Source organism: Pristis pectinata, chromosome 15 (genome assembly GCF_009764475.1).
Source record: "Pristis pectinata isolate sPriPec2 chromosome 15, sPriPec2.1.pri, whole genome shotgun sequence".
Lineage (NCBI taxonomy): Eukaryota > Metazoa > Chordata > Chondrichthyes > Rhinopristiformes > Pristidae > Pristis > Pristis pectinata.
The window spans coordinates 11,574,054-11,587,913 of NC_067419.1; the positions used below are offsets into that span (position 1 = coordinate 11,574,054).

Sequence of the window (13,860 nt, forward strand, 5' to 3'; positions counted from 1 at the left end):
AGTACTTTCTAATCTTTTCCATATTCCTAATATTAGTTGCTTCACCATTCGCTGTCTTGTTCTGAAGCCCTAGAGTGATTTCTTTAAAGGTACCTGGCCCTCCATCTTTTGCTCTTCTTTTTAAGATGTTCCTTATATTCTTTTTTTGTCAAATATTTTGTCATCTTACTGAATATTTCTTTGTAAGGTTCAGTAACAATTTAGTCAAACTTTGCTCCGGTTGAGCAACTTTAGAGGTGTTTCATTATGTTAGAGACACAAATTATTACTGTAGATTATCTGACAGTGTGTTCCAGATCTTTTTAGCGTCAATATATCAGAGATCAGATTTGTTTATTTTTAAGAAAATCTCCTTTGAGCCATTAAATGCATATAACTTTTTATGTGGGCAAAAAAAGCATAATTTCTCTTATGGAGTCTTTACAGTAGAAATTGCAATGACAGTGTGACTCATCCCTCTGCTGGCCGTTGCTATTTTTCTGACATTTTCAGTGCTGTTCTCCCTCTTTTAAGTAATTTGAACTTTGCTGTTGGAAACTGATGCAGAAATGTCGGTGATACATGCAGGGCCACAAGCATTGCGTTTATTTTTCAACTGGAGGAACAGTTACAACCTATGAGACAAGTTTGACATTCAGGAATCAAAACTCTATATCATTTTAGACTTTTAAGTGATGTAGGGATAAATGACACAACCCAAATGCATGAAATTTAGCATCAGCATTTGGGATACAGCGTGTATCAGGAATACTCCATGCTTACCAGAGTGCAATTGAAAAATAATTATAGGTGCTGTCAGCCTAAGCATGGGATTAGTTACATAATAAAAAAAATGAAGTTTCTATTGCTTTCAGAGGACTGTAAGCAAGCCACTTCAATTGATTTTCTGCACCCCTTTGGTGCAGCAACACCTTCTTCATTATTGAAAAACAAAATACCATAGATTATGGAAAGATTTCTTAGAGAGCACCTTCCAAACCCACAGCTTCTCCTAGCTAGAAGGTACAAGGACAGCAAAAGCATGGGAACACCACCACCTAGAAGTTGCTCTCATGCCACACACCATCCTGACTTGGAAATATATTGTCGTTCGTTCACTGTTGGTGGGTCAAAATCCTGGAGCTCCCTCCCTAACAGCGTTGAATGTATACCCACACCTCAAGGACTGCAGCGGTTCAAGAAGGCAGCTCACCATCATCTTCTCAAGGGCAATTAGGGATGGGCATTTAAATGCTGTCTTAGACTCTGAAGCCCGCATCCCTTGAATTAATAAAAGCAAAACTGAAAACAAACACAAAATTTATAAGGCCAGGCAGGATCTATGGAGAGAAACAGAGTGAATTGTTCAGGTTAATGTGCTTTCATTGGACCTGGAAATGTTATAAGTAAAACAATGCAGAGAAAAGGCAGTGGGGAGGAGAAGGAAAGGTCTGTGCTGGGGTGGAAGGCAGGAGAAATTAACTGATAGATAGGGAAATGGCGCAGGGAAGTAGCAAATAATAAAAGGTTGGTCCGAAGTAAGTATTAATGAGAAAAACAGAATAATTGCCTGAAATTACAAAAAAACGATTGCTGCAGATTTGAAATGCAGTAGCTTGAAATGATAATGACTTGAAATTGAACTTATTGTTGAGTCTGGAAGGCTGTAATGTGCCCAGAGATGTTATTCCTTGAATCTAATGTTAAGCTTAGTTGGTACAGTGCAGGAGGCTGAAGACAGAGGGGTCAGAGTGGGGTGGAGAATGTAAGTAATGGGCATCTGGAAGCTTGGGGTCCTGCCTGCAGGCTAAATGGACAGGTTTCTGAATGCACTTTACCAATCTCCATTTGGTTTCTCCAATGTAGACAAGGCTACATCATGAGTTGTTCTGAAGTCGTTTATGATTGTTACAGTTGTGAATCATATTTAAAATCATAACAGGTGTAAATACCCAACTATATTTCTCCACTGTTAAGAGCATTAGTTTGTTTTTATTCCTTAATGAATTTGTGGAAAAGTAACCGGTGTGGGTATTTTTTAATTAAATCAGTGGTTTTTGATTGCTTTTGAAATGGTAAATCTCATTACCCATGTATTGCCTAAGATATTTTGCGTGGAATCAAATGCAATACTGCATATCATAGATAACACTGCTGCTGGTATGTTGATTGAATTCAGTTCCTCTTCATTGAAGATCACCGAAGATTGAGATTTACGATAAACTGATTTCATAAATATAATTTTCGAGCTTCCCACAAATGTGTCTGACCCTTAGATTTTGGTCATCGACTTTTGATTAAAGGCCTTTTTTTAAAGTTAAACTGTATTTTGTGGCTGGAGGATGGGAAGTGTGGAGTGTTGGCTGATGGTGGCATAAGACATCATCCTTGTTGATTTTAATGTTTGCCTGCAGCAGCATAAGGGAAGAAAGTCTTGTGCTTAATAGAATCTGGGCTTCAGGCCTTTGAAAAATTCCAATCTCCCAGAGTTCTAAGCATGCTGCTTTTTAGCCTCCCATTCATACAGGAATATCAATACTATGCTGTTTGAGACTCTCCTATTCTGGAATTTTAGTGTTCGTGTCAAACACCACAGCCAAGTACAACAGAGTCTTTCATTTATAGCTTTACTGTGCTGCTACTACTACTACTACTACTATTTCTGCTACTATTATTTCTTTCACAAGATCACAAGATCACAAGATAAGGGAGCAGAAGCAGGCCATTCGGCCCATCGAGTCTGCTCCAAGGAAAAGGGAAAAAGAAATGGGGTGGGAAAAAAAGAGAGAGAAAAAAAAACTATTCTAATCCCATTTGCCAGCCTTATCCCCATATCCCTTGATACCCTGACTATTTAGATATCTGTCTATCTCCTCCTTGAACACCCCCACTGATCTGGCCTCCACTGCTGTGCGTGGCAAGGAGTTCCACAATTTCACCACCCTCTGGGTAAAGAAACTTCTCCTCATCTCTGTCTTGAAACTGTACCCTCTAATTCTAAGATTGTGCCCTCTGGTCCTGGACACGCCCACCAAGGGAAACAGCCTAGCCACATCTACTCTATCCTTACCTGTCAACATTTTAAATGTCGCTACGAGGTCCCCTCTCATCCTTCTGTACTCCAGCGAGTACAGTCCAAGAGCCGACAAACGCTCATCGTACTTAAGCCCTTTCATTCCTGGAATCATTCTCGTAAATCTCCTCTGAACCCTCTCCAACGTCAGCACATCCTTCCTAAGATGCGGGGCCCAAAACTGCGCACAGTATTCCAAATGAGGCCTCACTAGCGCCCCGTAGAGCCTCATCAACACTTCCTTACTTTTATACACTATACCTCTCGAGATGAATGCCAACATAGCATTCGCTTTCTTAACCACCGATCCAACCTGGTGGTTAACTTTTAAGGTATCTTGTATAAGTACCCCCAAGTCCCTTTGTACTACCGCACTATCAATCTTCTCTCCTTCTAGATAATAATCTACCCGCTTATTTCTACTTCCAAAGTGTACAACTGCACATTTCTCAACATTGAATCTCATCTGCCATTTTCTTGCCCATTCTCCTAAACTGTCTAGGTCCCTCTGCATTCTTTCTATTTCCTCTATGCTCCCTACTCCTCCACTTATCTTGGTGTCATCCGCAAACTTAGCCACACAACCATTTATTCCATCATCCAAATCATTGATGTACAAGGTAAAAAGGAGAGGCCCCAACACCGACCCTTGCGGCACACCACTAGTAACCGGTAACCAACCAGAACGAGATCCTTTTATTTCCACCCTTTGCTTCCTGCCAACCAGCCAATTCTCCACCCATTTTGCTACCCTGCCCATAATTCCATGACCTCTCATCTTATTAATCAGTCTCTTGTGAGGCACCTTATCAAAGGCCTTTTGAAAGTCTAAATACACAACATCTACCGCCTCTCCCTTATCCACCCTACCTGTGATTTCTTCAAAAAACTCCAATAGGTTGGTCAGACAGGACCTCCCCTTCACAAAACCATGTTGACTAGGTCCTATCTTGCCTTGCGCCTCTAGGTATTCGGTAACCTCCTCCTTGAGGATAGACTCCAATAATTTTCCCACCACTGACGTCAGACTAATAGGTCTGTAATTGCCTTTGTGCTGCCTCCCACCTTTCTTATATAACGGAACTACATTCGCTACCCTCCAGTCCTCCGGAACCATGCCAGAATCTATCGATTCCTGAAAAATAATCGCCAACGCCTCCGCTATCTCCACAGCCACCTCCTTCAGAACCCGGGGATGCACCTCATCCGGTCCGGGAGACTTATCAGCCTTAAGCCCCTTTAGTTTTCCAAGCACCTTCTCCCTATTAATCTCAATTGAACTCAGCTCCAATTCGTGAGACTCCTGACTAATGGGCACATTGCTTATGTCCTCCACGGTGAAGACCGATGCAAAATATTCATTCAATTCCCTTGCCATCTCACTATCATCCATTATAATACCTCCTGCACCGTTATCAATTGGTCCTATGTCAACCCGTGTCTCTCTTTTATTCCTTATGTATTTAAAAAAACTCTTAGAATCCTTCCGAATGTTGTCCGCCAGCTTCCTTTCGTAACTCATCTTTGCTTTCCTAATGACCTTCTTAGTTTCTCTCTGCAGATTTTTAAAATCGTTCCAATCTTCTGTTTTCCCACTAATTTTTGCTACTTTGTACGCCGCCCCTTTTGCTTTTATTTTATCCTTCACCTCCCTCGTTATCCACATCTGTGCCTTTTTTCCATTCAAAACCTTCTTTTTTCTTGGAATATATCTGTCCTGCATTGTCCTTATTTCCTGTAGAAATTTCTTCCATTTTTCCTCTGCCGTCCCTCCAGCTAACTTACTCCTCCAATCAATTTGGGCCAACTCATCTCTCATACCTTTGTAATTTCCCTTATTCCACTGAAATATCGATACACCAGTTATCAGCTTCTCCTTCTCAAACTTGAAACTAAACTCAATCATATTGTGATCACTTGTTCCCAGTGGTTCCTTTACCTTTAGTTCCCTAATCACCTCGGGTTCACTACACAGCACCCAATCCAAAACAGCCGATCCCCTGGTGGGCTCCTCAATAAGTTGCTCCAGAAAAACATCCCTTAGACATTCCACAAACTCACTCTCCTGAGTACTACCGCCTTGCTGCATTTCCCAGTCCACCTTCATGTTAAAATCCCCCATAATTATCTTCACATTGTCACTCTGACATGCTTTTTCTATCTCAATCTGCAACTTATGGTCCACTTCCTGACTGCTGTTCGGGGGCCTATATATGACTGCTATTATTGTTCTTTTACCCTTGCTATTTCTCAGCTCCACCCATAAGGATTCCACCTCCTCTGACCCAATGTCCTTCCTTTCTATTGATTTTATATCGCTACTAACCATCATGGCCACACCTCCCCCTCTGCCTACCCTCCTATCCTTCCTATATACTGTATACCCCTTGACATTCAGTTCCCAATCACATCCATCATGAAGCCACGACTCAGTGATTGCAACGATGTCATATTTATTAACCTGTAGTTGTGCCACTAGGTCATCTACTTTATTCCTGATGCTACGTGCATTTAAATATAGTATGTTTAGACTGGTATCTGCTATTGATTTTATTGTACCTCTATTGATCAGCAGATTATCCTGACTTTCTACCTGTCCATCCTTCTTACTATCTTCGCTACCTACTATCTTAGACATGTTCGTGTAGACCTCATCCCCTATCCTAACATTCGGTATCCGAACATCCTCATCCCCGATCCTAACATTCTGTATCCTAACATCCGGATTTGTTGTACTTCTATTATTCAGTAAATTATCCTGACTTATCACCTGCCTGTCATTCTTGCCATCCTCAATGGATTCGTTTCTATACACTTTCTCCCTCACCTTAGCATCTTGTAACCTAGCATCCTGGTTACCATCCCCCTGCCAGATCAGTTTAAACCCTCCCCTACAACTAAATTAAACATTCCCGCCAGGATATTGGACCCTTTGGAGTTTAGATGCAACCCATCCTTAGCAAATAGGTCTTGCCTCCCCCAAAAAAGGTCCCAGGTATCCAAGAATCTGAAGCCCTGCCCCTTGCACCAGTCACTCAGCCACGCATTTAACTGCCAGAGCTTTCTATTCTTCCTGTCATTGATACGCGACACGGGTAGTAGTCCTGAGATTACTACCCTTGAGGTCCTACTTTTCAACCTTCTCCCTAATGCCTTGTATTCCTCCTTCAGGACCTCTTCTCTTTTCCTACCTACATCATTGGTACCTACATGTACCAAGATTTCTGGCTGCTCACCCTCCCCCCTCAGAATATTCTCGACACGGTCTGTGATATCCCGTACCCTGGCACCAGGGAGGCAACACACCATCCGAGACTCATTATCGCTATCGCAGAATCTGCTATCCGTACCCCTTACTATCGAATCCCCAATAACCACTGCATGTCTCTTCCTCTGCTGGACCACTGCATGTCTCTTCCTCTGCTGGACCACAGTATCAGACACGGTGCCAAGGTCCTGGCTGCTGAGGTCTTCCTCTATGAAGTCATCCTCTCCAACCGAATCTAAAATGAGATATCGGTTTTTGAGGGGGACTGCCACTGAGGTGCTGTCTACATAATCTTTATAACTCCTGTCTATCTCCTGCTCGCTCTCCCTAACCAACCGAAGGTCATCCAGCTGCTGCTCCAGACTCTCAATCCGTTCCTTGAGGAGCCGCATCTCGGTGCACTTTGCGCAGATGTAGTTATCAGGGAGTCTGGTCGTCTCCCAGGGGCCCCACATCTGACACTCCAAACACAATACTAATCCCAGATGCATACTGCTGAATATCACTGAGCTCAACACTAAACTAAACTAATAACTCACCCCTCTCTATAATCTCGCCTCTTACCCGCTCTCGCCGAAGCCCGTTGAGCCAAAGCCCAACCCACTCTGCTCCCTCACACTCAGCTGCCCGCTCCGACGCTGCCCGCTAGATATGCTCGTCTGCTTTTTAAATCGCCCGCGCGCTTCCGGGTGACGTCACGCGCCTGCGCAGTCACTCGCCGCTGTCCCGAACGCTAGAAAGAGAAAAAAAAAACCTCGTTATTTTCCGGCAATCTCCGCTCTCTCGTCGCTGGAAAGAAAACTTGAAGGCGAACCTTCGACTTTTAAATCTTTCACTATGTCGGCCCTCGGGATTGAGGATGACTTGCTTTTACTCCAGTTCTGTAGATCCTGAGGTGGTTGTGAAGTCCATTATGGGATTCACAAACCCCGTCACAAGGTTGAGGGGAGGGCAAGTAGAAAGTGGTGTGGTCCTTCTGCCATTAATGTGTGGGGTCTGTGTACTTCCAGTGAATGAACCCGAGTTTCTCAGTGTCATCCTGAAAACTCCTCCTCCATTTTGAGTGGTCAAGAGCCTTGGATTCCCATGATGTAATGGGGCATTGCACTCTTTCAGAGAGGATTTTGGGCTCGTCCTTGAATCTTTTCATCAGTTCACCTGTTAATTTCTTGCTGGGACAGAGCTTGGAATAGTGTGTCTGTTTTTGGAGACTGGTGTTGGGTATGTGAAATTACTGAACTAGACATTCACAAAGATTGGGTCCTATACCAACTGTAATTGGGGGTTTTAGTCTAGGAGGTGGCATTGACATTGGTTTGCTTAAACTGCTAATAGAACCATAGAAAAACTACAGCACAGAAAACAGGCCATTCAGCCCTTCTAGTCTGTGCCGAAATTATTCGGCTAGTCCCATTTACCTGCCCCCAGCCCATACCCCTCCAGACCTCTCTCATCCATGTATCTATCCAATTTACTCTTAAAAGTTAAGAGTGAGCCCGCATTTACCACATCAGATGGCAGCCCATTCCACACTCCCACCACTCTTTGAGTGAAGAAGTTCACTCTGATGTTCCCCCTAAACCTTTCCCCTCTCACCCTAAAGCCATGTCCTCTCGTACTTATATGAGAATTTGGAGGAGTTTGCAGAGAGCATTGGTGGTATCTCTTTGTTGTTTTGAGATGGATGCTGTAGGTAGTCCACATCTCAGAAACATAGAGGAGGCCAGTGGTCACTGTGCCTGTTGGAGCATGAGCTTTATGCCAGGTTTGTGGTTTTGATCTTCAAACACACTTTTCCTTAGTTTGCCAAGATTGTGTTGGCAAAGTGAAGTCAATGGTGAATGTCATGATTGATGTCTGCCTTAATTGACAGGTGGCCATCAGGTTATGGGAAGTGGTCCATGGTTTATTGGGGTCTCATGGTAGGCTGTTATTGTCAGAGGGACAGATTGGTAGAGGACCATAGCTTTGTGAATGTTTAGTGTAAAAGCCACCCTCTTGGATGTTTCAGTGAATGAATGGACTGTGAATTGGAGCATAACCTCCAAACATGTGCGTATGTGTATTGTAGCTCGAAGACTAAAGTTGGGTACCCTAGGGTCTGGAGGGGCATTGTGGGTTGACCAGTTGTCCGTTTGTCTTGTAGATAGCTTCATTGCAGCAGGAAGCTTGCTGGAGGTGTGACACTGCACTGCAGCAAGAAAGATTGAGAAAGGTGTTGGGGGTTGATGCAGCCTTGCTTAACACTATCTGTACTAAGATTGAGTCCATTATGGCTTTACAACTTTTACTCTTAAGTTCATTCCCAGGAATATTACAAGTGGATGTAAGCTGAAACAAAAAGTGAACTGGACACACTGGTAAAAATTTGGGCTTTTTTTTTAAAAAGATTAGCATTTCTCTTGTCCGTATGATCCTTCTGAATTTGAATTGTTGTTTTTCTCTGTTCTGCACCGCCCATCTCCCCACCAAACCCTCACCTCTAAAATCTGTTCTTCTGACTCCAGCCACTTAGATCCTATCTCTTCTTGGTTTCAAAATCTGGAACTCCCTGCACTAAACTCCTTTAACTAGTCAATTCCCTGACCTCCTCTGACCCTCCTTTAAATCCTTTTTTTTGTTATTAAGCTTTGTCTTATCTCTTCAAATCCTTTTTCCATCTTTGATTTATCATACATCCTTTGATTTTTGCCTTCTGCTAAGCATTTTCTGTATTATAATTGTGAGCTGTTCTGCAGTGGGTTTAACCCAAGGATGTCCAAAGCATAACACAAAGGAATTGTGCCATTAGTTGTGGCTAGAAGGGAGAGAGGGGCGTGGATAGCGGACAGGTCTGAGGAAAGGACTTATAGATAAAGGTCTGGAGAAGATTGCATCGAAGAGTGGGCAACACAGTGGAAGAGTTTAATAATGAGAGCAAAATTAATGCATTGGAGGTTAGAAAACCCTTAAGTTAATAGAGAGGTGAGTGGACCAAATGTAGGACGGGACTTTTGTGGCAGAATTTGACACATTTTTCGGAACGTTGATGACTGCAAGCCGGCAGGGAGACAATTTGAAAATCTTGTAGCAATGATGGAAATCATGGAGACAATGGAAAGGATGATGAGTGTAAAAGTCAGCTTAAGGTTGAAATTAGGCTTGATGTAGTTTTTATTAATTTGACCCCAACACATGAAACTTAAAAATTTAGATTTTTCTTCTTTGTGGTGATGGTGTTGGGATGGAAAAATTGGAGGTTCACTTAGTTGAAGGCAATTTTACGCTTCAGGATGTACTTGGAGAACTTGATTTAGACTGATTAAATCAATTCCAGTTACATTTGTCTTTTAGGTCTCAGTTTCAGCTGGTAGGATATGTGTGCCAACCCAAAGTGCCATCCCATCCACTATTTGTAAAACAAAAACATTTACAATGTTTACTTTTACTTCTACAGTTACAAGTCTTTCTTTGAGGCACTTCACATTCCCAAGTAACCTGTCTCCTTTGGAAAGAAACAAATTACAATACACATAATAGTTGCTGATAGAAAACACAAGTAAAATTTTCTCTCCTTGTTGTAATAAGGCCATTTTCTTTTTTGCACGTGGGTGGCTTTCATACTTCCTATCATATTATCAGAAATAGAAAGATATATGGTTATAGAAAAAATATTATAATAGTAATGAAGCAAAAGTTGTCTGCAATGATAGGAAGAAGAATAGATAAGAGGATAGTGTGTTATGGATGCCAACACTGTCAAATACTTCTGCTGCCTGTGGGAATAGCTCTATTTCAGCTATGGTAATTGCAAGGTCATCATTTATTATATTTTGGTGCTTCATCTCCTCTGACAACTCACAGCTATCTTTTAATCTGTCAAACGTGGTTCCACAATAACTTTGGTTACCATTGTACATATTAGACACTGAAAGTTCTGCAAAAAACATTTTGGATCAGAAGGCCATTTGAATGTGTCTTCCACTGTGCATGCTCAGTATTTTTGGAATGTACAACTCTGCAGCACAATGACACAGATTCTTTCTGTTACAGATATGCACTTGTTTGGCCACTGTCCAGCTCATGATGAATTTTACCTAGTTGTGTGCAGTCACTGCAACCAGGTAGTCAAGCCACAAGCTTTCAATGGGCACTGCGGTAAGCTACAGAATAGTTCTATGCAAATGATCTTTGCAGAGGTACATCTTGCTGGAAGTTCACAGCCTAATCAAGACATCATGTGTATGATGAGCTGAGTTGAGTTTTGGGTCTTTTTGAATTAATACCTTTCCTCACTTTCTTGCTTGTACTGCATCTGTGAAGAGGAGGAAAGTAATGAAAACTTCTGATTTGATCCCAGTCAGGCCAAATGATTGAAGTTTTGTAACAAAGAAGATTGAATGAATTAGTTTTTTGTCCAAAAAGCAAGTACTTAGTCATTTATATATATTTAGGGTTACTATAAATGAGAAAATGTGAAAGAAAACATTACCCATTTATAGGTGTAGTATAAACAATGGACAATGTTTACCTGATTGGAATTGTATAGCAAACAACATATCCTGCATATTTTTACTGGGAGCTTGATCTATTGGCAGTGTCTTCATGTATAGCCAGTGCTTTGAATAAATAAATGCATTACTCACCTGTTATTTTTGTTAAATAACAGGTGAGTAAATGGACATATTGAGAATTGCAGCATGTTTTCAAGGTGGTTTGTTCCTTTTTGATGTTATCAAGTCCTTGTTGTTCTAGTAGGTTTTTTGGTGCACTTGAATGTTTATTACTGAACGATTAAACTGATCCAATGTTTGGTTTTGGCACCATGACCAACTGTTTTCTGGGTTAATTACTATGGCCACTAGAGGTCTCACTTGTCAACCAGACAATTTTTGGCTATTCGCCCCAATAGGAAAATTGAGATGAATTCATAACAGTTCCTCAGTACATTACTTCAAATGGAAAGTTGCTGAGATCATGGAACAAACAAAAGTTCCTTCGTGTACTGGAGAATGATAAATCACTGATCTTCAAAGATTGATCCCACATATTTCCCAAAATTTCCTCAAATGAAATTTTATTAGGACCATGTTTTTTTTCTTTCCTTCCCTCCCTCAAAGTTGTGTAAATGAGTCATATCCATTAGTTCAAAATCAGGCATGCTTAGTTACTTTTTGTTAGAAACTTATAGATGTTTGGATCTTGATTGTGGGGGAAAAAAGTTAATTTGGCCATTTGCTGCTTAAGTAAATTGAGGTCCTTGAATATTGCACAAAAATGTTTCTCATCCAGTTATATCATTTAACAAGCTACCAGTTGAACAACATTTGGATTATCTGTGCACTGTATTTTATTTGGATGACATCAGCTAGTCTTGCAAACTGATGATTTGCTTCATATTTACTTTGATGCTCATTCAAAAGATTGAAATTTCAGACTGATCAAACAACGTATTTGCATAACTCAGATTTAACATGTAGTTGGGAAGGTAAATGTTATGATATCCTGAGTTGCACAGGGTTTGGAGTATAGAATTGTTAATGCATAGAAGGAGGCTTTTCAATCCAAGGGATCTGCATTAGTTGTATGTGGAACAATCAGAGAGTGCAATTCTTCACTGGAAATTTATACAGTATGAGGTTGAGGAAGACTTGCTTCATTTGTATGAGACTGTGGTGATGATTCCTGGAATACTCTGTGTAGTTCTGGTCTCTATAGCAAAGAAAGGAAGTAGTGCAGTGTAGATCGACCAGATTCATTCTTGGAATCGAGTCTTACAACACAGAAACAGGCCCTTCAGCCCACCACATCCATGCTGACCTTTTTTCCCATCTACACTAACAAAGGCATTGTCCTGTCAGGGTAGTTAGTAGGATTGGCCAATATTCACTAGATTTTAGAGGAGGGGGGTGATTTCATTGAAACCTATAAACGTTTGAGAGAGATTGACAAGGTAGACACCAAGAAGCGTATTCCTCTTGTTGAAGGGTCCAGACTATGGGGCATTGTCTCAGGATAAAGGATTGTTGATTTTGGATCAAGATGAGACTAAGAGGGTTGTGAATCTTTGGAATTTACTCCTTGAGAGGGCTAAGTAAGTTCAGTTATTGAGTATATTCAAGGATGGATAATAGATTTTTTGGGTACAAAGAGAATTGAGGAACATGGGAATTGTATAGGAACGTGGAAGTGGTAGAGGACCAGCTGTGGTCTTTCTGAATCATGGAAAGGGCTCTGAATTGCATGGACTACTCCTTTGTTTAAAGGTATTATGTCATTCCATATATTTGACTTTGGGTACCAATAGCCTGGGAATGGAGGTTCTGTAGGCTGAGCTGAGTTCCATTTGCACACACGTGATCAGAATCTCTGCAGTGTAGACTTCCCCTTAATGTTGCTGTTAGGCATCAACTCAAAGCAGGAATCCTGTCATCTAGCAGCTGGGTTGTCATCAGGCTGACTGAGCGACCAATCACAGGAAACCAGAAAAGGTTTACAGTAAAACTCTGAATTATTCAGAAATCCAGGTGATGTTTCTGTGCTCCCTTTAAACTCACAAAAAAAATGTTTCCTGCACCCCCTTTAAATTCACCAGGCTGTTGCCTATGCTCTCTTTAAACTCGCTGAGCCCTGTTCCTTGCGCTGCTTTAAACACTTTGGGGCCCTGTTCCCTCTGCTCCCTTTAAACTCACTAGGCCCTATTTCCTGCACTTCCTTGAAACTCACTGGGTTCACCAGAAAATTTATTATATTAGTAAGTAACTTATAAACATAAGGTGAGTTAAAAGTGCGATGGGGTATTAATAACATTTTATGGTCTGGACCAAAGTCCTGAATTTTGCTGTAATACAGTTATTTTGGTAATATTTTAAACATTTTATAGAGCACTAGATTAAGATTGGAATGTACACATAACTAAGGTAGAGGCTGATATATTATGAAAACAAAACTTCAAAATCCATTATGATTTTGCAATATTGTCCTAAGGAAATTGCAGTCCACATTCAGAATTACTTTTTAGCACTGGAGAATTTTTTGAGCTGTGATTATAGTTTGACTAATTATTAAAAACTTACAAAGACCTCAAAGGCAATGATGTATGACAGTTTCAGAGTATTTTGTAATGACATGAGTTGTGAAAACTCAAGTTTTCACCAATTCATTTAATGACTCTGAATTCCAATGAAAAAACCTTCATCTCAATGCAGGCTGTGGAAGAGAGCTGAATCACTGACAGTAACTTGACGATTTTTATGTTAATCTTTGCGTTCACAGAAATCCCCAAATTGTTGTCAGTTTTACAGTGTAATAGCAGGAATAATGATAGATTGGTATTGGTACAGCTGTGAAATCTAGGGTATTATTTCTTTGTTCTGTGTTCTCAAATCTCTTCTTTTGCTCCTTTTGAATCATAGAATCATTGAGAATTTACGAACATTGGAGGCTTCCAAAGCCAGTTGAGAAATTATACACAACCTAATCATAACCTTCCATCACTAGGTCCACAGACTTGCAGGTCAGGACTGTTCAATACTTTGGGATTTTTAACTCTGCAGCGAAT

General features: G+C 41.0%; 1 protein-coding gene across 4 annotated transcripts in view; it reads left to right on the top strand.

The window, feature by feature from the left end:
- LOC127578216 (ataxin-7-like protein 1) overlaps window positions 1-13,860 on the top strand; it is a 204,053-nt gene that overhangs the window by 45,035 nt on the left and 145,158 nt on the right. For 2 of the 4 annotated variants that reach the window (XM_052029948.1, XM_052029949.1), the window contains exon 3: window positions 10,353-10,457. The exons of the other annotated variants lie outside the window; for them this stretch is intronic. In XM_052029948.1, the coding sequence (XP_051885908.1) occupies window positions 10,353-10,457 (105 nt within the window). The remainder of the gene's footprint in view (window positions 1-10,352; window positions 10,458-13,860) is intronic. 4 annotated transcript variants of the gene reach the window in all.